Raw genomic sequence first — 25,123 nt, 5'->3', positions numbered from 1 at the left:
AAAAAAAAAAAAAAAACAAAACAGAGAACCCAATCTAAAAATGGGCAGAAGACCTAAATAGACATTTCCCCAAAGAAGATATACAGATGGCCAACAAACACATGAAAGGATGCTCAACATCATTAGTCATTAGAGAAATGCAAATCAAAACTACAATGAGGTAACCTCACACCGGTCAGAATGACTATCATCAAAAAATCTACAAACAATAAATGATGGAGAGGGTGTGGAGAAAAGGGAACCGTCTTGCACTGTTGGTGGGAATGTAAATTGATACAGCCACTATGGAGAACAGGATGGAGGTTCCTTAAAAAACAAAAAATAGAACTACCATATGACCCAGTAATCCCACTACTGGGCATATACTCTGATAAAACCAATATGTGGCACATATATACAATGGAATATTACTCAGCCATAAAAAGAAACAAAATTGAGTTATTTGCAGTGAGGTGGATGGACCTAGAGTCTGTCATACAGAATAAGTCAGAAAGTGAAAAACAAATACTGCATGCTAACACATATATATGGAAACTATAAAAAAAAAAGGTTCTGATGAACTTAGGGGCAGAACAGGAATAAAGATGCAGACGTAGAGAAAGGACCTGAGGACATGGGGAGGGGGAAGGGTAAGCTGGGCCGAAGTGAGAGTAGCACTGAAATATATACACTACCAAATGTAAAATAGATAGCTAGTGGGAAGCAGCTGCATCACACAGGGAGATCAGCTTGGTGCTTTGTGACCACCACAAAGGGTGGGATGGGAGGGTGGGAGGGAGACACAAGAGGGAGGGTATATGGGATATAGGTATGCATATAGCTGATTCACTTTGTTATACAGCAGAAAGTAACACAACATTGTAAAGCAATTATACTCCAATAAAGATGTTAAAAAAATTTACTTGGATCAGAGGTGAGGACAATCAATGCATACGATCCTCTCTTATTGTACAGAACATATATGTTCTCTGTGTGTCTGTGTGTGTGTATACGAAGAAATGTTTGGAAAAATATACTTGGCTTTGCTCCTAATAGGTTGTCGGGAGGAGAGGGCCCGTAGGTTCGAGGTGATTGGTAAATGGAGTCATTGGAAACAAAGTATAAGGTTTTATTTCATATATCTTTGTATAGCACGGATTATTTTACCTTTATAGATAGGTTTTCTAGCTGTAGTGATCACAGCAGGCAGAGTATCAAGTTCACCTTTCTTTTTGTTTAAGGTCAAATTTTTTCGATGCCCTAAAAAATAATAGTGTCACTAAATTATTCTAGAAATAACCTCATTTAAACTTTTAAAAAGTGAAAATAAATCTCATTAATCCACTTCTAAAGTACAGCTTCTGTATATATTTTTTTAATAATTTAGATAAAGCAGCTTTACTAACACAAATATTTTCTCTTTGATTTTACCTTGCCGTGTATTTGATATTTATAAACATCAACAATAAGGGTGTAAATCAAGAAAAAGAAATAACTAAAAAACTATATAAAAATGTTAGAGAAAGAGCTTTTTAAATAGTATGTCAGTAAAAAAAATACTTAAGCAATCAAATCAATAAATTCTCAAGTAAAGTTTTTATCTCTACATAGCTTTATCTTAAATAAAGCATATCTTTATTTAACAAAAAAAGAAGTTTGTATTCCTACAGTGAAAAATCTAGTGCTAGAATGGAGGGAGAGATGCTATAGAAATGCTGTTTTAAAGTTACATATTTTGAGCCCTGTTAAAAATAAAAGTATGTAATAATGAAAACAGTTTCAGTATGCTCACTTAGAGAAAAATACATTAAAATAAAATGCAGAATGTGCAGTATTTAGATGGTACTTTCTCAAAGTTAGTAGAAAAAATTACATTAATGTGTTTAATTTCCACAATATGTATCTTACAGAGAAATAAAGCATGATTATATAACACCACTGGAGCAATGGATAAGAAATAGGGTCTGTAAATTAGTTCTTAAATATTAGTGGATTAGATGGTTGGGAGATGATAATGCAAGGAAAGGAAGAAAATGAACATAACGTTTATTTTCCTTCACACTTACCCTCATGTTGACTCTTTCTATTGACCTTGCCTGGGATTGGACAAAAGAGGTATATATAAGTATAAGGAAGAGGATTATAAAATGGGTTTATCTCAGTCATCTGCAGGATCTATATAGTGTATAAGAAAGGAATGTTGAGAAAAAACTCAAGTTCCAATTTAGTGGTGGTGGGGAAGGAAAAGCCATGCCAGAGACACACCACTCATCCACTAAGAATGCATATATGTTAGATGAGCTTAATTCAGAATTTACTTTCACTTATGTTTTGCTAAACTGGTTATATGACTAAGGCTAGTACAATCTGGTAACTTCCATATAATTAAATCTTTATTCATTGAAAACATCACATTGTACACTAAAAATATTACAAATTACCTGAATGTTCTTTATTCAATGAAGGAAAGTGGAAGGTTTTATAAACACTTGACCCAGCCCTAGATGCTCTATGAAGTACTTTTGGACGTTCAGTCACATGGGGTGAAAAGTACTCATAAGGTTCTTCCAGAAATATTTAGAAAATAAGTTAGCTGTAAGATGGATCACACTTATAACTATTTTTATTTTTAATACTCACACATTAAGTTAGTTGCCAATAAAAATAAAATTAAATAAATTAAAATAATGAACATTAATTTTTTGAGATCATTAATTTAATTAAATAATAAAGATGTATATTTAGAAGACAGTTTGGAGATCAGAGCTAAGTAAAAGAAGCAAATAACAAAAGAACTCATAAGATTCCATTTCTATGAAATGTCCAGTATAGGCAAATTTTATACAGACAGAAATTAGATTAGTGGTTGCCTAGGGCTGGGGGAGTAAGAGGACTAGAGGAGAGAAGGCAGGGGGATTCTGTTTTCAAAGTGCTGAAAGCAAAAATTCACAACCAAGAATTTTATACCCAGAGAAACTATCATTCAAAAATAAAGATGAAACAAAGATATTCCTAAATTAAAAAAAAAATTAAGAGATTTTGATCTTATACTACCAGCCATGTCTTAAAAGAAATGCTAAAGGGAAAACCTCAGGCTGAAACAAAATGACACCCAAATGGTAACTCAAATCCACATGAAGAAATAAAAAAGCACCTTATATAGGTAAATATAAATGACAATATACATTTTTCTCTTTTCTTCAATTAACTGGCTAAAAAAGACTACTGCATAAAACTGTATTGCTGGACATATAAAATAAAACTCAATTTTATTTCTACATAAGAGCAATGAATAATCCAAAAACGAAATCAGAGAAACAATTTTATTTGCAATAGCATCAGAAGTAATTAAATTGTAATAAATTTAACAGAGGGGCACAGCTTTTACCACAAGTTACAAGACACTGCTCAGGGAAATTAAAGAAATCTAAATAAAGACATACATTCACTGGAATGAACAGTATTCCATTGTGTGTGTATGTGTATACATATATACGAATATTGTATATTTTATAGATTAATAATATCATATATAATTATTAACACATACAAAATAAAACAGCTATTTTGAATTCTTTATTGGGTAAATTGCAGACTTCCATGTCTTTGGGGTTGGTTTCTGGAAGATTATTGTGATCCTTTGGTAGTATCATGTTGCCTTGATTTTTCGTGTGGCTTGGGGTTTTGTGTGCTGTCTTCACAGTTGAAGTAGCAGTCACTTCCTCCAGTCTTTACTACTGCCTTCAGGGAAGAAATACCTTCCATCAGCACTGTTACAGACTCTGAGGCTTTCTCAGACCTTGAGTGGATACACCTACTCACACTTCTTGCTCCCTCTTGTGGCAGAATTCTTAAGCTTGTATATCTTTGGATTCTGCAAGGCATCAGCCCCAATGCTGACTGCCACCCTTTTGTTTCCCTAAAGTGGGGCTACAGCTCAAGTTTCTGGTTTCTCTCTGGTCCACAGACTCCGGCCTGCTTTCTCCAAGTGCTCCCTAGTTGTCCAACAAAGCTTGCGCTGCCGCCACCCTCAGGAGCATCCACAGGGAGTTGGCTGCAGCGTGAGGGAAAGTGGGTGAGGCATGCCTGTCGCTTGGGGTACCAAAGGCTAGCCAGGGGGATCCGCATGTGAGGCTTTCCCAGAAGTTCATGGGTGGGCTTTCTGATGGAGTTCACAGCATAGTCAGCAGGAACCGAATCCCTTTAATGCTCCCCCAAAATGTTATGTGCCTCTCTCCTGATCTCTTCTCACCCCAAATTTACTACTCTGGATGCTGCAGGAGAGAAATGAGTCTCTTTGGCAGTGTCCTGGACAGTTGGGGAAGCCTGGTGTTCATTCACCTGCTCTTCTTCCCACCCCACCTCTCACCCACCTCACAGGCTGGCCTTGCTTGGCCCAGCTGTGTCACCTTGGGGAAGGTGGGCAAAGTCAAACTGTTCCTCTTATCCACTCGAATGTGTCCAAATTCTTATTTTTCACTCCACTGGAGTGCTGGAACTTCTCCTCTAGAAACCCAGACTTCCATAAAGGCTCTCTTGTCTGTGGTGACTGCCCAAGTCAGGGTTATCCAGATGCTTCTGGACCATGGCCAAGAGGGGCTGGAACCAGTTCATAAGCTACTGAAGGGTCCACAGTCAGGATGGAGGTCTATCTTCCTATTATTTGATGCACAGGTGGATGAAACTCCTCTGGGTCCCTTGGCATATGATGCTGGATCCCAAACTCCCACAAAGTCACTTTTGTTCATGGATGGATGTCAAATTTTTGTTGATGAGGAGAGTTTAGGAGGGGTATCTTATGCCATCATGATGATGATGTCACCTGTCATATATTTGCAGTGAAGTCAGTTCTGTATATCCTAGTCTGCATTCCCTCCTGGGATCTCCCAACATCCTGGTTTTTGAATGCATAGTTTTACTGAGAAAATTAAAATTAACATATAATCAAATGATGGAAAAGATGACCTAAATTTACGGATCATTGACTGCTATATGCCTCTGTTTATTTTTTCCACCTTTTTGTAGGGGAGTGCCTACCGTGGAGTCTATCCTTGTCTGTGCTACTATATTGTTTGTGTGTGTGTGTGCTTTGTGGGAAGTCACATCACAGGAACTGTCTCTGAAAATGATTACAGATCACAAGACTGTGGTCTTTGGCACTGATGCCAAATTTTAATGAGAATCTGTGTAGCTCTTGGAAGAGCACGTGTATTTTGCATGCAAGGGGTAGGGATCATGGATATTTGCAAACAGAGGGAGCACTGGTGCACTGGATTCGACAACAGCTTCAACATGTCCTTGACTACCTGTATTCACGTCCTCCCACACAACTCTGATCTTAGTATATGACTTTAGTGAATGCAAGAAAAGCAAACAAATGCAAGCAGAGATGTCAAAATTGCTTGTTCATTAAGGTTTGCCCCACATGCTGTGCTAAGAACCTGAGGTTACAATGTAAACACCCCTAAGCCAACCAGCTGGAAGATGAGAGACATGTAGCCAGGTCACCTCCTGTGACACTTGAAAAGCTTATTTTCTCTTAGCTCCCAAACCACTCTTCTACATTCTGCTTTGTGGTACTGGATCTGGGATTCTAAAAACCACATTTTTGCTTTGCCAGGTAGCTCCAAGTTAGGCTGTGCAAATAGGGCAAGCTAGACGTAGATTGCAAGGTTGGAAAAGAAACAAGGGATTTGTTTCTCCCACTTGGTTACCAATGGGCTTCCTGAGAGCTCATATCCCTTTTCAGTTCTGGTGAACATCATGCCAGGAATGTTTCTTTTTCCCAGGAGCAGAAGTTCTTTCCATGACACAAATGGTTTGCATTCTTTCCAACATATGCAGATCAAGTTTTATTAAATTCTTACCACCCGAGACACTAGCAGTGCCTCCTCTTCAGAGGTACATCTGAGACTCTTCCTGCAAAATCAGCCAAGTAACATTCTTTACACTCAGAGGTCTCCTTCAGCCCTAATGGTGGAAACTTCTCCTGAAACTGCTTTCTCCATGTTACCTTACAATTCTTTTTACACTTTCAGCTACTTGGCTAACAATTTTATATTTAACTAGTTTTTTATTCTTGCTCTCTTTTCAAACAGTTAGTGTGGTCTCTATCTCCTGATGAACCCCAACTATATACCTGTATTGTCCCAAATAACAGTGAGCCAACTGCTAGACAAGTGAGTGAAGCCACTGACCACAAGCTGACCAAAGATGTATAAAGTTAGCCCAGCTCACAGCAGTCTACATTGCTAACTCCCAAATCGTGAACTGTATGAATAGTTATGCTTTAAGCTAAATAGTTTTTGGGTAATTGTTTAGTAAAATAACACTAACAAATGTGGAAAAAATTTAAAAAAGAATGAGATATGATTTAATAACTCTAAGATGGACATAAATGAAAAAACCCCCCACCAATCTGTATGGCTGACGGTTATGTAGAGAAAAGTATATTTTTCCCAAATTGCTGGTAAAAATGTTAACACCCTTTTAGGAAAAGTCTCACAGTATCTTTTAATATTAAAAATAAATATACGCTTTAACACTATCAATCCTGCGACACTACCCCAAAGAGATAAAAACATCAAATGTAATAATATATATTCATGGACACATTTAGTAGTGAAAAGCTTAAAAAGTCAATGACCTTTAATAGAAGAATGATCAAATAATTCTGCTAGTAAAAAGGATAAATTAAAGTTGTTTCATTTTCAGGCTTGCAAGGATTTATCTGTTTCTGAATAATAAGATGCAAAAAGAGTAAAATGAAAAACTGTACCACAAGAATCATTCTAAGTAATTATATAGTATTTTATATCTTTATATATAATTTTTTACCTTCATCATCAAAAGGTGATAAATTAATCACTTTTGTTTTATATTTACTTGGTGCAATGTGCCTGGCGTAGAAATCTTCTTGATGTGAGAATGCATTTTTGTTTTTAAATAAACTCATACCTAAAATAAAGTTTAAAAACAAAAATTATATGAAGTCTGAATATTTACACACTACTCCTCAAACTCCATGTATTAGTCTTTATGCATTTGTAATGTTTCCTTCCCACAGTTTGGCCACTCATCTATTACTGTTACTCCAGTTTCTATAAACTATTTCATCCTTTTTTCTTCCTTCTCTTTATTCTGTGTTCCTTGGTAGCATCTTTTTTTCCCTTCTACTTCACTGAGGTATACTTAGTATAAAAAATTGCGCATATTTATACATTTTGATGAATTTGAAAATATGCATACACCTGTGATGCCATCATGACAATCAAGGTAATAAAAATATCCATCGCCTCTAAAAGACTACTCTTTGTCTCCTTGCTTTTTTATGTTTATGTGGTAAGAACACTTAGCATGAAGCACTCCCTCTAACAATTTTTACATGCACAAGACTGTATTGTTAACTATAGACATAATGTTGTTCAGATCTCCAGAACTCACTCATGTAGTATAAATGTGACTTTACACCCATTTAACTACTACCCATTTCCCCCTACCCCCAGGCCCCTGGAAACCACCATTTTATTCTCTGTTTCTGTGAGTTTGACTATTTTACATCTCATATAAGTGAAATTATGCATTATCTGTCCTTCTGTGACTGGTTTATTTCATTTAGCATTAATACCTTTCAGGTTCATCCTTGTTGTTGTGTATGGAAGGACATCCTTATCTTTTAAGACTGAATAATATTCTATTATATGTCTATACCATATTTTCATTTTTCCTCAGATTTATTGAGACATAATTAACATAAAACATTGCATAAGTTTAAGGTGTACAATGTGATTATTTGATACATGAAAGGATTACCACAATAGGGTTAGTTAAAACCTCCATCCCCACACATAATTACCTTTTTAAATTTTGTAGTAAGAACATTGAAGATCTACTCTCCTAGCAACTTTTAACTATTGTCATCACACTGTATATTAGATCCCAGGACTTATTCTTCTTCTCCCTAGAAGTTTGTACCCTTTAACCAACATCTCCCCATATCCTCCAACCCACAGCCCCTGGTAACCACTATTCTACTGTTTCTGAGTTCAGCTTTTTTAGATTCCACATATGAGTGATATCATACAAATGCTTTCTGTCTCACTTATTTCACTTATATAATGACCTCAAGTTCCACACTGTCCCAAATGGCAGGATTTCCTTTTTTTATATAGCTGAATGATATTCGATTGATTATCTGTCTTTATCTCTTTATCTGTCTTCAGACACTTAGTTGTTTCTAAGACTTGGCTATTGTGAATAATGCTGCAGGGAATACGGGAGTGCAGGTATCTCTTTTAAATAGTGACTTGACTTCTTCAGCTATGTACCCAGAAGTGGAATTGCTGGATCATACGACAGTTCTATTTTTAATTTTTGGAGGAACATCTATACTGGTTTCCATAGTGGCTGTATCAACTTACAATCTCACCAACAGTGCACAAAGGTTCCCTCTTCCCCACATCCTCACCAACTTTTATCTTTTTGATAATAGTAATTTTAACAGGTGTGAGATGATATCTCACTGTGGCTTTGATTTGCATTTTCTTGATTAGTGATGTTGAGCACCTTTTCATGTATCCATTAGCCATTCATATATCTTCTTTGGGAAAATGTCTATTCAGGCCTCTTCCCATTTATAGTCACATTGTTTGTTTGTTTTAATATTGAGTTGTATGAGTCCTTATATACTTTGGATATTAACCCCTTATCAGATAGATGGTTTACAAATCTTTTCTCCCATTCCTTAGGTTGCCTTGTGATTTTTGATGGTTCCTTTTGCTGTGTAAAAGATTTTTAATTTGATGTTGTCCAAGCTGTTGACTTTTGGTTTTGTTGCTTGTGCTTTTAGTGCAATGTCCGAAATGTCATTGCCAAGAGCAATGTCACGGAGCTTTTTCACTATGTTTTACTGTAGGAGTATTGAGGTTTTAGAGCTCACATTTAAATATTTAATTCATTTTGAGTGAAACATTGTAAACAATATAAGATACAGGTCGAATTTCATTCTTGCATATGGATATCCAATTTTCCAAAACCATTTATTAAAGAGACTATCTTTTCCCCATTTGTAAGATATTCTCTGTAGATGATATGATATTTTTTTCTTATTGAAGTTGATTTACAATGTTGTGTTAATTTCTGCTGTACAGCAAAGTGATTCAGTTATATATATGTATACATTTTTTATATTCCTTTCCATTATGGTTTATCACAGGATATTGAATACAGTTTCCCTGTGATTTACAGTAGGACCTTGTTGTTTATCCATTCTATATATAATAGTTTGCATCTGCTAATCCCGAACTCCCAATCCATCCCTCCCTGATCCCCTCCCCCTAGGCAACCACAAGTCTGTTCTCTATGTCTGTGAGTCTCTTTCTGTTTCATAGATAGGTTCATTTGTGTCATATTTTAGATTCCACATATAAGTGGTATCACATAGTATTTTTCTTTCTCTTTCCGACTTACTTCACTTAGCATGATGATCTCTAAGTCCATACATGTTGCTGCAAATGGCGTTATTTCATTCTTTTTTATGGCTGAGTAGTACTGCATTTTATATATGTACCACATCTTCTTTATCCATTCATCTATTGATATACATTTAGTTTGTTTCCATGTCTTGGCTACTGTGAATAGTGCTGCTATGAACGTAGGGGTGCATGTATCTTTTTGAATTACAGTTTTGTCCAAATATATGCCCAGGAGCGGGATTGGTAGATCATATGCTCACTCTATTTTTAGTTTTTTTGAGGAAACTCCATACTGTTTTTCATAGTGGTGGCACCAATTTACATTCCCACCAATGGTGTATGAGGGTTCCCTTTTCTCCACATCCTCTTCAGCATTTGTCATTTATGGATTTTTTAATGATGGCCATTCTGAATGGTGTGAGGTGATACCTCATGGTAGTTTTGATTTGCATTACTCTAATAATTAGTGATGTTGAGCATCTTTTCATATGCCTGTTGGCCATCTGTATGTTTTCTTTGGAGAAATGTCTATTTAGGTCTTCTGCCCATTTTCTGATTGGGTTGCTTGTTTCTTTGATATTGAGATATATGAGCTGTTTGTATACTTTGGAAATTAAGCCCTTGTCAGTCGCATCATTTGGCAAGGCTCTTTTTTTATGGTCTTGACTCGAGCAATATAAGCCCTAGATTTCATGGCTGAATGGTGCCACTGGCTTTGCTCTGCTGAAGATCAGCTTTGCCTGCTGTACTCTCTGCTTAAGTGTTGCTTGGATACAAACCCTCCAAATGTTCTGGCCAGGCTTTCTGGCCAGGAAGGGCCAGGAGCTACACTCAGGAGTGAGGCAAAATTGAGCTCCCCTGCCTGGGCAGAATGGGAGGGCCACCTGCAAGCAGGCCCCCTGGTCTTCCTGATCAGGCTTTCTGGTCAAGAGGGGCCGGGAGCTTTGTCCAACAGTTGGTGGGGGCTATTAATTAGCTCCCTGCCTGGGCCAAGCAGGGATACTGACTCTAATCCCTCTAAGGCTCTTTGAAGTCTTGACTCAAGCTGACCTGCTCCCCAAGTTCCCTGGTTAAATGGTGCCACTGGACTTGCTCTATGGACAATCAGCTTTGCCTGCCATACTCTTCACTCAAGAAGTGCTCCATAGTTTCCAGGTGTTCTGACTCATCTGCCTGGTAAGGTGGGGCAAGGAGCTACTCAGCAGTATATCAAGCTAGGACTCAGCTCCCCTGCTTGGAGGGGGTAGACAGGGCTCCAGAGCTGTCAAGGCTCTTCATTTGAGGAACCAAACCATACAGACCTGCATCTCAATGTGTCACCTGGTGAGACTGTGCCACCCTCTTGTTTCTCTAGATGAGCAAAGCTGCTGGTCAGGACTACTGCTTGGGTACTGCGGGTAGGAACTTGGTCTGCCAAGATCCCAGTGCTGGTTGTTGCAAGCCCCTCCCCCTTCTCTGTCACAATCAGATTCCCAGTAGTCAAGCCCAGCAGATTACCCCAAAATCCCTGTGGTAAGAAGTGAGGGCTCTCAAGAAGTGACCCACAATGCTGGTAGAGCTGGAAATCCATGCTGGGCTCTTGTTTCAAACTGGAGGAATTGAGGGCTGAGGGGAGACTTCTTGGTGTGGTGCTGCACCAGTCTGGGGGAAGGGCAATATGGTCAGTGTGTAGCCGCTCCTCTTATCTGTCTAATGTGGTGTGTCTTGGTCTCTGTTGTGCAGGGGGTGCGCTACAGCCTCACTCCCATGTTCTAGGATTTTCTCAGTGGTGTCTGGTCCATGAATAGTTTTTAGTCATTCTTCTTGTGAGGAGGAGTGACATCAGGAATGACCTATGTTACCATCTTGATGACATCACTCCTCACCTTTTATGGTACTGATGTCATAATTTACCTTTTGTTTATATTGTGTATCCATTACCGTAGCTGTAGTTATTTTTAATATTTTTGTCCTTTAACCTTTATGATAGGTTTAACACACCACCATATTACAGCATCAGAGTATTTGAAATTTGACTATATACTTACCTTTAATAGGGTGTTATATATTTTCATATCACTAATTAGTGTGCTTTCATCTCAGCTTGAAAAACTCGTTTCAATATTTCTAATAAAGCAGTTCTACTGGTGATGAATTCACCCAGCTTTCCTTTGTTTGTGAGTCTTATCTCACCTTCATTTCTAGAGGACAGCTTTGTCTGGCTGCTATGAACATAGGGGTGCATGTATCTTTTTGAATTACAGTTTTGTCCAAATATATGCCCAGGAGCGGGATTGGTAGATCATATGCTCACTCTATTTTTAGTTTTTTTGAGGAAACTCCATACTGTTTTTCATAGTGGTGGCACCAATTTACATTCCCACCAATGGTGTATGAGGGTTCCCTTTTCTCCACATCCTCTTCAGCATTTGTCATTTATGGATTTTTTAATGATGGCCATTCTGAATGGTGTGAGGTGATACCTCATGGTAGTTTTGATTTGCATTACTCTAATAATTAGTGATGTTGAGCATCTTTTCATATGCCTGTTGGCCATCTGTATGTTTTCTTTGGAGAAATGTCTATTTAGGTCTTCTGCCCATTTTCTGATTGGGTTGCTTGTTTCTTTGATATTGAGATATATGAGCTGTTTGTATACTTTGGAAATTAAGCCCTTGTCAGTCGCATCATTTGGCAAGGCTCTTTTTTTATGGTCTTGACTCGAGCAATATAAGCCCTAGATTTCATGGCTGAATGGTGCCACTGGCTTTGCTCTGCTGAAGATCAGCTTTGCCTGCTGTACTCTCTGCTTAAGTGTTGCTTGGATACAAACCCTCCAAATGTTCTGGCCAGGCTTTCTGGCCAGGAAGGGCCAGGAGCTACACTCAGGAGTGAGGCAAAATTGAGCTCCCCTGCCTGGGCAGAATGGGAGGGCCACCTGCAAGCAGGCCCCCTGGTCTTCCTGATCAGGCTTTCTGGTCAAGAGGGGCCGGGAGCTTTGTCCAACAGTTGGTGGGGGCTATTAATTAGCTCCCTGCCTGGGCCAAGCAGGGATACTGACTCTAATCCCTCTAAGGCTCTTTGAAGTCTTGACTCAAGCTGACCTGCTCCCCAAGTTCCCTGGTTAAATGGTGCCACTGGACTTGCTCTATGGACAATCAGCTTTGCCTGCCATACTCTTCACTCAAGAAGTGCTCCATAGTTTCCAGGTGTTCTGACTCATCTGCCTGGTAAGGTGGGGCAAGGAGCTACTCAGCAGTATATCAAGCTAGGACTCAGCTCCCCTGCTTGGAGGGGGTAGACAGGGCTCCAGAGCTGTCAAGGCTCTTCATTTGAGGAACCAAACCATACAGACCTGCATCTCAATGTGTCACCTGGTGAGACTGTGCCACCCTCTTGTTTCTCTAGATGAGCAAAGCTGCTGGTCAGGACTACTGCTTGGGTACTGCGGGTAGGAACTTGGTCTGCCAAGATCCCAGTGCTGGTTGTTGCAAGCCCCTCCCCCTTCTCTGTCACAATCAGATTCCCAGTAGTCAAGCCCAGCAGATTACCCCAAAATCCCTGTGGTAAGAAGTGAGGGCTCTCAAGAAGTGACCCACAATGCTGGTAGAGCTGGAAATCCATGCTGGGCTCTTGTTTCAAACTGGAGGAATTGAGGGCTGAGGGGAGACTTCTTGGTGTGGTGCTGCACCAGTCTGGGGGAAGGGCAATATGGTCAGTGTGTAGCCGCTCCTCTTATCTGTCTAATGTGGTGTGTCTTGGTCTCTGTTGTGCAGGGGGTGCGCTACAGCCTCACTCCCATGTTCTAGGATTTTCTCAGTGGTGTCTGGTCCATGAATAGTTTTTAGTCATTCTTCTTGTGAGGAGGAGTGACATCAGGAATGACCTATGTTACCATCTTGATGACATCACTCCTCACCTTTTATGGTACTGATGTCATAATTTACCTTTTGTTTATATTGTGTATCCATTACCGTAGCTGTAGTTATTTTTAATATTTTTGTCCTTTAACCTTTATGATAGGTTTAACACACCACCATATTACAGCATCAGAGTATTTGAAATTTGACTATATACTTACCTTTAATAGGGTGTTATATATTTTCATATCACTAATTAGTGTGCTTTCATCTCAGCTTGAAAAACTCGTTTCAATATTTCTAATAAAGCAGTTCTACTGGTGATGAATTCACCCAGCTTTCCTTTGTTTGTGAGTCTTATCTCACCTTCATTTCTAGAGGACAGCTTTGTCTGGTAAAGTATTCTTTTTAGGCAGTTTTTTTTTTTCTTTCAACACTTTGAATATATCATCCTACTCTCTCCTGGCCTGCAATGTTTTTGCAGAAAAAGCTTCTAATAGCTTGATAAGGATTCACTTGTATGAGAGAAATATTTTCCTCTTGCTACTTTTAAAATTCTATCTTTGTTTTTGATTTTAGACAGTTTTATTATAATATTTCATGGTAGATACTGTTGTGAATTGAAATTTGGGGGTGATTTATTAGCTTCATGACCTTGGACATTCAAATCTCTCCCTAGATTTGGGAAGTTCTCAGCCATTACTTCTTTAGATAAGTGTTCTGCCGCCTTCTCCTTATCTTCTCCTTCTGGGACTCCAATCATTTATATATTATTTAGCTTATTGTCCTATAGTTCACAGTTTTACTTCATTCTTTAAAAATTTTTTTTCTTTACTCTTCTTTGTATAATTCCAAAGGTACTGCCTTCTGCTTCACATATTCTCTCTTCCTCTAGATCCATTATGATGTTAATATTCTCTATTGCATTTTTCATTTCATTCACTGTATTCTTCAGCCCCAGAATTTGATTCGATTTTAATGATTTCTACTCTCTGCTAAACTTCTCATTTTATTTGTGCATTGTTTTCCTGCTTTTGTTGACCTGTCTTTCTGTGTTTTCCTGTAGCTTGCTAACCTTCCTTAAAACAGCTATTTTGAACTCTTTATCAGTTAAATTGCAAACCTCCTTTTCTTTGGGGTTATTGGAAAATTATTGTATCTCGTTCATGGTATCATCATGTTTCCTTGATTTTTCATGTTCCTTGATGTTTGTACTGCTGTCGTTCCATTTGAAGAAGCAGTCACCTCCTCCTTGCTTTACTGATGGCTTTTCAGAAATAAATCCTTTCTAACAGCCCTGCTGAGGATTCTGAGGCTTTCTTAGACCTTTCCTATGAGTACATCTACTCTACACTTCTTGCTATCTTTTGTGGCAGAATTCATAAGCTTGTATGCCTTCTTCCTATCCTGTAATGCCAGACTGGTTGCTGCCAGCTTCCATTTTGCCTTCCCTCTGGCAGTGTTGTATGTTCCATTTTGTGGTTTCTACAAGGCCTTCAGATTTGGGCCTGCTTTCTGTGGGTGCTCACTAGCTGTCTGTAAAAGCTAATTTTTGCTGCCATGGGGAACACACACAGGGAGCCAATCACAGGGTGAGGGTTTGTGGGTGAGGTGCATGGAGTGTTGGAAATGTGTATGGGCCAGTTTTAGGGGGTTCACAGGTGATGTGTGGGACTCCCAATGGAGTCCTTGACATGGTTAGCAGTATCCACATCCCTTTCATATATTCTATTCTGAGCCCTGGCTGCTGTTCTCTCAGCCACTCACCACTCCCAGTCATGCAGCTAATGACACAGATCTCTGGATGGGACAAGAGAGAAATGGGTCTCTTGACAGTGTCCTGTACAGCTAGAGAAGCTGGGCAGTCACTCATGTTCTCACTTTCCCCCATGGGAGGAGAAGGGCTCTTTTGGCACCAAGGTTTGCTGTCCTGGGGGAGGAGTGAGGCAGGTAAACTGTCCTTCTTACCCTCTTCAATGCCTCCAATCTTGGATTGTTTTAAAAATTCCAACAGCGTGCTGAAACTTTTCTGCTTTAACTCCTGGACTTCCACAAAGGCTCTCTTGTCTGTGGGTGATTGTCAAGTTGGTTTTCTTTGGGTGGAAGATGGTAGAAAACTCCTGTTCTACCTTGTTGATGTCACCACTGTAAAATTCCTTCTCTCTTGCCAAATATTCTGGAAGGAATTTCACTCATTGTCTTAGTTCCCTGATTTGTCCAATTCTTTCAAAGTCATTTAGAGAACTTTTTTCCTTCTGGTTGAGAAAGATTCTTTTGTAAAGAAAGGTTCTTCTTTTATAGCATTTTGATGGAGTAACATTTTTAGTATTTGCAAATGTACATGTACAAGAGCTCTTCCTACTCTTCGTGGGTAAATTAATTAGCAGCAAAGCCCTCACTTTTTTTTTTTCTTTTAAATGGATACGGAGGGTGGCACACATGGCTTTTCTCTGAAGGACAGTTTCCATTCTTAGCATCTCCCTTAATTTTGACCTGTATCACAACCCTGTTTTACTTTGAAGCAGAATATTCACTTCTTTATTTGATCTGTACACTATATTTAGAAGGATGCATTTATAAGAACAGTTTTGGAGATCAGAGCTCTATGCATGAAACACTGGCTTCCCCGCACCCCATTCAATCAATGTTCATAAGATTTATATTTCATATATCCTACTTATTATAAAAGTAATATGTGCTATTGTAGAACACTCCCATTTAAACAAAAATTATAAACCTCATCTTATTTTATCAGTGGCTAGAGATTAAACTGAAGCCACAGCCTGAGAGGTTGTTACTGAGAAAATAAAATATTGTTGACACAATTTACTCCAGAAGCCATGACTCTAAGCTAGCCATTCATATTTGTCAAACAAGAGTAGACTCTGGGGAGGATATTCAAATTACTAAAAATAAAAGCCTTAAGGCATGTTAGGGTAATGGGGCCATACTGTCATGTTTATGTTTATTCTTAATTTTATTTTCATGAAAGCATCAAGCCTAGATTGTTTGTATGAAAATATTTTGGTACAGCTTGGTATTCCAATTTAAATGTAATTTTGAATGCAGTAGTACAGGAGACTAGCTATCCCAAATGACCTCTCTAATTCCAAGAACTAAAATGCTACATTAAAAAATGTACTTTAAAAAGTATTGCTGAGATGGCATAAAAATATACTCTAGAGACCAAAAAGGAAGTAAAAGCAGTTAACTTGGGAATTCCTACTAAAAAGGAGTGTGTATGTATGTGTGTGTGCATGCACACACATTTTTTATAAACCTGACTGACCTGCAATAATGTGGGTAGTGGGGAGGAAGACAAGGTGGGAAATTCCATAATGAAGAATAATTAAAAATAAAGAGGGCACAATATTTTGGAATATATTTGTATAGAGCATCATTATACACTCTTTATGACTGCATATGATAAAAGCTGAGAAGGGAGGGATTGGGATTGTAACATCATAGATAGGGAACCATTAGAATGTTGTGTATTTTATGTTAGTGTTACATATTTTCTGGGTGTTTAAAATATTTCATACGGAGTAAAATTTTAAAAGCATACTACAAAAAGTATTCTAAGTAGCTAGATATTTATTTTAAATTGTTATATCTCTTATTTTAAATGTCAGAGGGTGAAAAATTGATCACATTTGTTGAGAATTTACTTGGTGCAATGTGCCGGTAAAAAAACTGTTTGATGTTGTGTGGACATATATTTGTTTTTAAATAAATTCTCACCTAAAGTAAAATTAAAAAGAAAAAATTCACACAGACACCATTACTATTTGCACACTACTTCCCAAACTCCATGTATTAGTCTTTGTTTCTGCAGTTTTTCTTCCCACATTTGAGTTGTTACTTTTCTATCACTCCAATTTCTATAAACTAATTCTTCATTTTCTCTTCCTTTTCTTTGTTCTGTGTTCTTAGGTAGCATCTTACTTAATTTTGACCTTTAATCTAACCATATTTTATCTTAAACAAGTATATTTATTTCTATATTTGATCTGTACTCTCCTTTCAATACCTTTTCTCTTAGCAATTAATATTGCTAATATAAAATTTTCTTTAGAGCATTTAATTATAAACTCACCATTAATAAGTATAAAATAATTAATTTTGTTGATAAAAGGCATGACATTTTAAATTGAATGGATGTAAATGAAAGCACTTTATTGCTGTGTCTAAGGCTGTTATTCAAAACTGACAAGGACTCCTATTGATAAAAGCAACACTGAAGCAAAAATTAATTGAAAGAACCTAACCAAAAATACTCTGAAAATTAAAGACATGGAAAAATGGCTTATCGTAATACACCAAATTTAACTGCTTGTTTCCAACAATTTCATTTTTATACCACCAGCTTTTCCCCAGTTAAAAGCTGTTGGAGCAAGTAATATTTATTTGATTCACTTATAACCCAACTTTTTTACAGGAATAAAAGCGAGAATATAATAAAATAAAGCATTCAAAAGCAAAGTTTCAGAAATATTGCCTTAAATTCCAGTGAAAACACATATTTTGGTGCTTATATCTGAGGATTCAGTTACTTTCCAATGCTAGCTTTCAGCATCAATTCTGTAAAAAGTTCGTAACGACAGTATTTCTTGCAACGAAGAGAAATGTATTGAACCCTGTTACTCCAGGACTAAAGCAGTAATCTGTGAATAATAAAACTCAGCTAGAGAACTCCACTCTAGTAGAGATATAAATTTACACACCAACTTAATTATGTAGAGGAAATTGGTAATCAGTGAAATAACTGTTATATTCCTCTTCTTATACCACTCATCAACTAGCTTTTTTTGCTTTTTCAATTTCAAAGCAATGTTCCTTTCTAAGCCAGCAAGAAAGTGAGTAGAATCGCAGTTATAAATACATAAACAAAGCATATTATAAGGTCATTAGAGCATTGGATTATGTGGATTACTTTCCAAATGGATGAGATTACAACTAAAAAAAATCCAGCTAAATTTCCATTGGTAGTAAATACTAGAATTTAACTAATTATAAGAGGAAATTCAAGAAGATTACGGCCCATTAATACTAACATACAGTTACTGTTATCATTAATGATTCATAGTTAATTAAATCCCAGAGAAGACATAAACCATAAATATTAGACTTGGAAAATTCTTGTTCTTACCAGGGTGACTCTTATGATGTTTCTTGAGTTCATCAATTGCTTTTTCTCTTCCAACAGTATCTCTCATGTGTTCTCCATCAGTCTCTATGGATATAAACCAAATTTCAAAACACATTCTAAGGTAACCATTAACATACATGTATGTGTATTTTTGTGTCTGTGTGTAGTACTAACTTAATTAGTACTTGTATTATCGAAGAGAAAAAATATAATGTCTGCATTGCACAATCATAAAACATTAGAATTTGAAGGGCTCTTAGCAATCATATAAGCCTCATGATACTGAAGCTTAGAGATGTTTTGTGATTTGATTGAAAACACACACCAAGATAAAGCAAAACTGAGTACAAGATGATGCCCCATAATTCCTTAACCAGTGCTTTTCATACACAGTGCACTGTCCCATACAAACTTTAGTCATCTTGGGGAGTTCGTGTAAGTGATATAACTGCCAAGTTTACACTAAGAGGACACTCATACTGTAAGGATATACCTATGAGTGGAACGTGGCATTTTTTCCCCACTGGTCAAGAGACAAAGCATGGTCCCACATCACGGAAAGTTACTACCAGGCAGAAATTCTTTGACTCTCTCAAGAATGTTTAATGCCATTTTTAAGGCTATGTAAATCAAGTAGACATCAAAGATGTAGAAGAGTAACAAGATATTCTGTGGTCTAAGAAAAACTGCCTATCAGGTCCTCTTACTATGTACACCTTGCAGCTGGGGAGGGGGAAATGGGTAAATCTGCAGCAGTACCAGCACTGGGACTGCATCCCATTCGAGTTTTTATGTGATTTGGACATTTGGCGGGATTTAGAAAGTACTAACTAGGTCAAAGGAGAGGAATAACATTCATGTATTTTGTTTTAATACATGGAAGTTATTAAAGAAAAATTCATATTGAAAAAGGGGTTAAGGGGCTTCCCTGGTGGCGCAGTGGTTGCGCGTCCGCCTGCCGATGCAGGGGAACCGGGTTCGCGCCCCGGTCTGGGAGGATCCCGCGTGCCGCGGAGCTGCTGGGCCCGTGAGCCGTGGCCGCTGAGCCTGCGCGTCCCAAATGAGTAGATATAATTGACGCTCTCTGGTTTTTCTCCAACTGGTATAGGTTAAGAATGACAGGCCCAGTTGAAAGAAGCATGTAAAGATGCTTATATAAGCAAGGAAGCATTAAGAAGAGCATTTGATAGCAGATAGAATTAAGGACGAGGGAAAAGGGAGTATGTGCTAGAGAAATCTGCAATCTAGTAAGAATCACAATTTCCCTCTTCACAATACCCTCCCACTGCTTAAATTATTTTTTAAGCCTACCCTTCCTGAAGTTCCTAGTATATGATTCACACTTTACTGTTTCTTTGCATGTCTCATATTTTTGGGGGGTTTATACTGGGCATTCTAGACAATATCTTGTAAGAAATCTGGATACTGAGTTCCCCTCCCCTTTGGAGGCTTGCTGTTGCTGTTTGCCTGATTATTTATTTAGTGACTTGGCTGGAATATATTCTATTGTAGAGAAGTCTCCTTCTCTGCAGTGTGAATCTTCTAATGTTGCTCCTCTGGGGGCACAGACTTGGGCATGCAAACGGTCACCTTTGGATGACACTTGTTTTTCCCGTTGACTGTCTCTTTCCCTTGTTTTTCTGTTAAGCTCTCTGCCTCCTTTAATATCACACCAAAGATCAAGAAGCACTGTGTCAAACACTGTAACACCAAGACAAGGGGCAGTAGTGTAAACTACGGACTATATAACAAAACTAAACACCTCTACTTCACCTGAGATACTGAAAATGTGCCTGGTATTTTAATTATATAGAGGGAATTAGTAAGCAATGAAATTTCTCTTTTAATCCCATTCATAAGCTAGCCTTTCTGCTTTTGCAACTAGCCTGAAAAAGAAAGTGAGTAGCACTTAAAATGCTTCCATCAAGAATATTCCAAGCTCACTATACCACTGAAATTTTGAGGATCACTTTTTAAATGAAGGAGTTCTAAAATTCACAATATGTAAATCCATCGATAATAACTTTTGGAGTTCCACTAATTATTATAGGAGGGAATTTATGAAGACATTGCATCATGTAATAACAGCTTATAGGTACTGTAATCAGATTCAAACTTAAATAAACTTAAATAAACTCTAGATAAGATAAATAAGCCAGAACAGACTTGCAATATTGTTACCAGGATAACTCTTGGATTGTGTCTTGATTTCACCCTTTATTATACCTTTTCCAACAGCATCTGGGAAGTGCTCTGTATCAGTGTCTATAGAAATAAACAGTTTCAAAACACTTTTGTAAGGTAAATATTAACATGTAGTTGTGTTTGTTTGTAACACTCCTTTAATTAGCATTATTTTATTATAGAAGAATTATAATGAAATGTCTTACTTTCAGAATCAGTACACGTTAGAATTGGAAGAGCCATTGGCAACCATATAAGCCTCACTATGTTGTAGCTTAGAAATGGTTAGTGATTTGACCAAGACCACATAGTCAGGTAGCAATAAAACTGATCTATAAACTGATGCCTCATTAATTCCTTAACTAGAGCTTTTTCCATAAAATACAAAGTCTCTTGCAAATTTAAGTCATCCTATAGAGTTTATCTTAATAAATATAACTGTCTTGTGTACATTAAAAGCACATTCATATCATAAGGATATATCTGGTGAGGCCAGGCATGACATTTTTTTCCCAGACCAAATTGCAAACAATGGGCATCATAGTCACAGAATGTTACTGTGAGGCAGAAATTCTTTGACTTGTCCAGGAATATTTTAATTCCTTTTTTAAAGGCCATGTAACTATATGTCAGTAGACATCAGTGATGGAGGAAAAACAACAAGTAATTTGTAGACTGGGATAAAGTACCCTCTCAGTTTCTCTTAACACGTAGACCTACGTGGGGAGGAAGAAATGGGTAATTTGTAGGAATGTGAGCATTGGTATTGCACTCCTTCCATTTGAGTCTTTATGTGATTTTCACTGTTTTGCTGGATTCAGAAATGATGATATAGGTCCAATGATAGAAAAAAAATGAAATTTATTTAAAAGATTTTATTTTGCAAAAGGAATAATTAGAATTGGTGACTCTGAGTCACCTGTTGCGTAAAGTTTTGTGTGGGCAAAAATTGGTTCTAACACCGCATGTAAATGAAGTTGGAACCTGTCATATCCAGAATTTATAGATTGGAAGTCTTGCTTCAGAGAAATCGCTGAGCCCATGAATATTTCAAATACTCTCTATCACTGAGGCAGCACAAATTTATCACCACTGGAATCTAAACAAAGGTGAAGACCACATGGGGTATCACTACTAAAATCAAAGACACGTTGGATTGGGCAGAACAAGTTTTTAGTAATTAAGTTACAGCATTTGTGAAAGTAATGTCTGCTATAGCAACACATAACTGGAGAACATCAGCAGACAAACTTTAGCCCTCTGGTCTTTCTCCAACAGAAATAATTAGAAGAACTGATTCATTTGATCTGAGAAAGCAAAGGACCCTTAGGTGAGCAGGGAGGCAGTGAGAACAGCCCTTGAGGGCAGACTGAATTAAAAACTGGGAGCATAATAAATGATATGGGGTGGAGAAACCTAATCTATTAAGAGCCACAATTTTGCTCCTTCACAACATCCTCCCACTGCTTTTAAGTATTTGAAAAAAATCCTATCCTGCTTGGAGTTCACTAAACCATTTTTTAAAAAAACATTTAACATACTATACAATATGCCCATTTAAAATGTATAATCAATGGTTATTAATATATTCATAGAATGTGTAACAATCACCATAGTCAATTTTAGAATCAACTTCAGAGTCATACTAATTAAATTCCAGGTAAATGTAGAAACATGACTGACACGTAGTTTTATTCTCTTATCTTCATTTTTGTGCTACTGAATTACATGTTACACATATAAAATTAAAGACATTGTTAAAATTGTTCTTATAATTATTTCTTTATGAACCTTTATAACTTTTAAAGAAGATGAGAGACAAAAAGTTAGAGCAAGTTGGTATATATTTACACTGTTTGTTATATTAGCATTCTTATTTACAATCTTTGGTTCTTTTCATTGGTTCCTATGGACTCAAGTTACCATCTAGTGTCACTTTCTTACTTAAATTCATCCTTGTTCACACCATCTTCTTTGTACAGCTCTGTGAAATATATGTCTGTATGTTAGAGGCCCAACAATACATTTTATACCTATTGTGTTATACAATTGCCTTTTAAATCAGTTAAAAGAAGAGACAAGGGCTTCCCTGGTGGCGCAGTGGTTGCGCGTCCGCCTGCCGATGCAGGGGAACCGGGTTCGCGCCCCGGTCTGGGAAGATCCCACGTGCCGCGGAGCGGCTGGGCCCGTGAGCCGTGGCCGCTGAGCCTGCGCGTCTGGAGCCTGCGCTCCGCAACGGGAGAGGCCACAGCAAAGGGAGGCCCGCATACCACAAAAAAAAAAAAAAAAAAAAAGAAGAGACAAATATGCATTTACATGGTCTTTTGCAATACTAGAATTATTCTAAGCCATTTTTTGTTTGTTTTGTTTACTTTTTATTTCTTTTTTGTGTATTCAAATTACTGTGTGAGATCATTCACTTTCAGCGGGAAAAACTTCCTTTAGCATTTCTTGTAAAGTGGGTCTGCCAGCAATATATTCTCTGGAATTTTTTACTTGGGAATTTCACCATTTTTGAAAGATAGTTTGCCTGATATAAGTTTCTTGGTTGACAGATTTTTCTTTCATCATTTCAATATTCCATTCCACTGCCTCTGGCCTCCATAGCTTCTGTTGCTAAATGAAGGTTACTGGGATTCTGTTTTACACAATCAGTTGGTTTTCTCCTGTTGCCTTCAAGATTTTATCTTTGTCTTTGTCTCTCAACATTTTTACTATGATGGGTCTGGTTGTAGATTCTTTTGTGCTTATTCTATTTAAATTTCACTGAGGTTGAATGTGTAGATTCATAATTTTCATTGAATAGTTTTCACAATTTTCAGCCATCTTTTCAAATATTTTTACTGTTCCTTTCTCTCTCTGTTCTCCTAGTATCCCCATACCTTTAGTTTGCTGTTTCTTTCTTCAGACTAATCCAATCTCTTGAACCCCTTAGGCAATATTTTCATTTCATTGCTGTACATTTCAACCACAGAATTTGCTTTGGGTTCTTTTACATTAATTTTTATTTTTAGTTGATAATGTCTATTTTACAAAATATTTTCATGGTATCTTCTTTTTTTAAAAGTTTTTTTTTTTTTGATGTGGACCATTTTGAAAGTCTTTACTGAATTTGTTACAATATTGCTTCTGTTTTATGTTTTGGTTTTTTGGCTGCAAGGTACATGGGATCTTAGCTCCCTGACCAGGGATCGAACCCGCACCCCCTGCACTGGAAGGCGAAGTGTTAACCACTGGACCACCAGTGAAGATCCTAATTGTACCTTTGTTTTCTTCTTAAAGCAAGGTTTCCTTTAATTCTTTGAGCACATTTATAATAACTACTAGGTAGTCATTGTCTGCTAAGTCCAACATCTAGGATTCTTGCAAGCATATTTTGTTTCCTGCTTTTTCCTGTGCTTGGGTCACAATTTACTATTTTCTTACATGTCTTAATTTTTTTTTTTTACTAATAACTGGACATTTAAGATAATATATCATAGCATCTTTGGACTCTGATTTCTGTTTCCCTTTCTGAGGCTTGTTGTTTAGTGTGCTTGCTTGCTTGTTTGTATACAGTGATTTCTCAGAGGTATCTTACTAACATATCTTTCCCCTGAGGTGTGAAGCCTCACACATTGCTCCCAGAGGGCACATCCTTGGGCATGCACACAGCTGCCTCTTGATGTTTGTGGTTTTAACAGGGCTCTGTTTGAATGACTGTTTCCCTTTTTTCTCTATTTAGGTGTCTTCTTTCAACATCACAGAAAACACCATAGAGAAATGTGTCTAACACTGTTACTTCAGGTCTAATAAAGAAGGAATTGATAACCATCTGTTATATTCATCTTATCACATTCCTTAGCTAACCTTTCTACTTTTGCAAATTCAGGAGAACTGTCTATCTAAGTTGAAAATAGAAAGTGAATAGAATGTAATTGGGCATATTTATTTGTACCAAGCATATTCTAAGTTTATTAAAGGACTGGTTTTTATGGATTAGCTCCTAAACGAATGAGCTCTAAAAATAGCAATATGTAACTAGTTTTACATTGATATTCAATACAAAAATTCAACTAATTAAAGGAAGGAGTTCTTGAAAACTTTTGCCCATGTAATAATAAACCATAGATACTGATGTTATTCATGATTCTTAATTAATTAAACTCCAGAGAAGGTAAGGAAACCTGAAATCTTAGATTTGTAAAATTCTTGTCCTTACCAGGGAGATTCATTGATTGTATCTTGAATTGTCCCTTTATTACACCTCTTCTAGTTTTATCTGTCAAGCCTTCTACATTAGTCCCTGTAGAAAGAACAAATTTCAAAACACTTTGCATGGTAACCATTTACATACAAATGTGTGTGTGTTTGCATGTGTGTGTGTGTCTGTGTGTGTGTAGCACTAACTTAATTAGCATTTGTTATTACGGAAGATGAGTTTTATTGAAATATCTGGTTTGGAGAATCACAAAACCTTAAATTAGAACAGATAAAGCAATTATATAAGTCACATTATA

The 25,123-nt window shown here is 37.3% G+C and overlaps 1 protein-coding gene across 1 annotated transcript in view; it reads right to left on the bottom strand.

Annotated features, from left to right (window-relative positions):
- The window catches only part of CCDC7 (coiled-coil domain containing 7), a 321,418-nt gene that overhangs the window by 15,975 nt on the left and 280,320 nt on the right, over positions 1–25,123 (bottom strand). The window contains exons 33-37 of the mRNA XM_055087797.1: positions 24,826–24,909; positions 20,622–20,705; positions 18,441–18,524; positions 2,046–2,075; positions 1,147–1,239 (exon numbers count right to left, since the gene is read on the bottom strand). Of these exons, the coding sequence (XP_054943772.1) occupies positions 1,147–1,239; positions 2,046–2,075; positions 18,441–18,524; positions 20,622–20,705; positions 24,826–24,909 (375 nt within the window). The remainder of the gene's footprint in view (positions 1–1,146; positions 1,240–2,045; positions 2,076–18,440; positions 18,525–20,621; positions 20,706–24,825; positions 24,910–25,123) is intronic.

This window comes from Physeter macrocephalus, chromosome 11 (genome assembly GCF_002837175.3).
Source record: "Physeter macrocephalus isolate SW-GA chromosome 11, ASM283717v5, whole genome shotgun sequence".
In the NCBI taxonomy this organism is placed as follows: Eukaryota; Metazoa; Chordata; class Mammalia; order Artiodactyla; family Physeteridae; genus Physeter; species Physeter macrocephalus.
The sequence above is the reverse complement of the archived record's forward strand: the minus strand, read 5'-3'. Positions and strand labels throughout refer to the sequence as shown.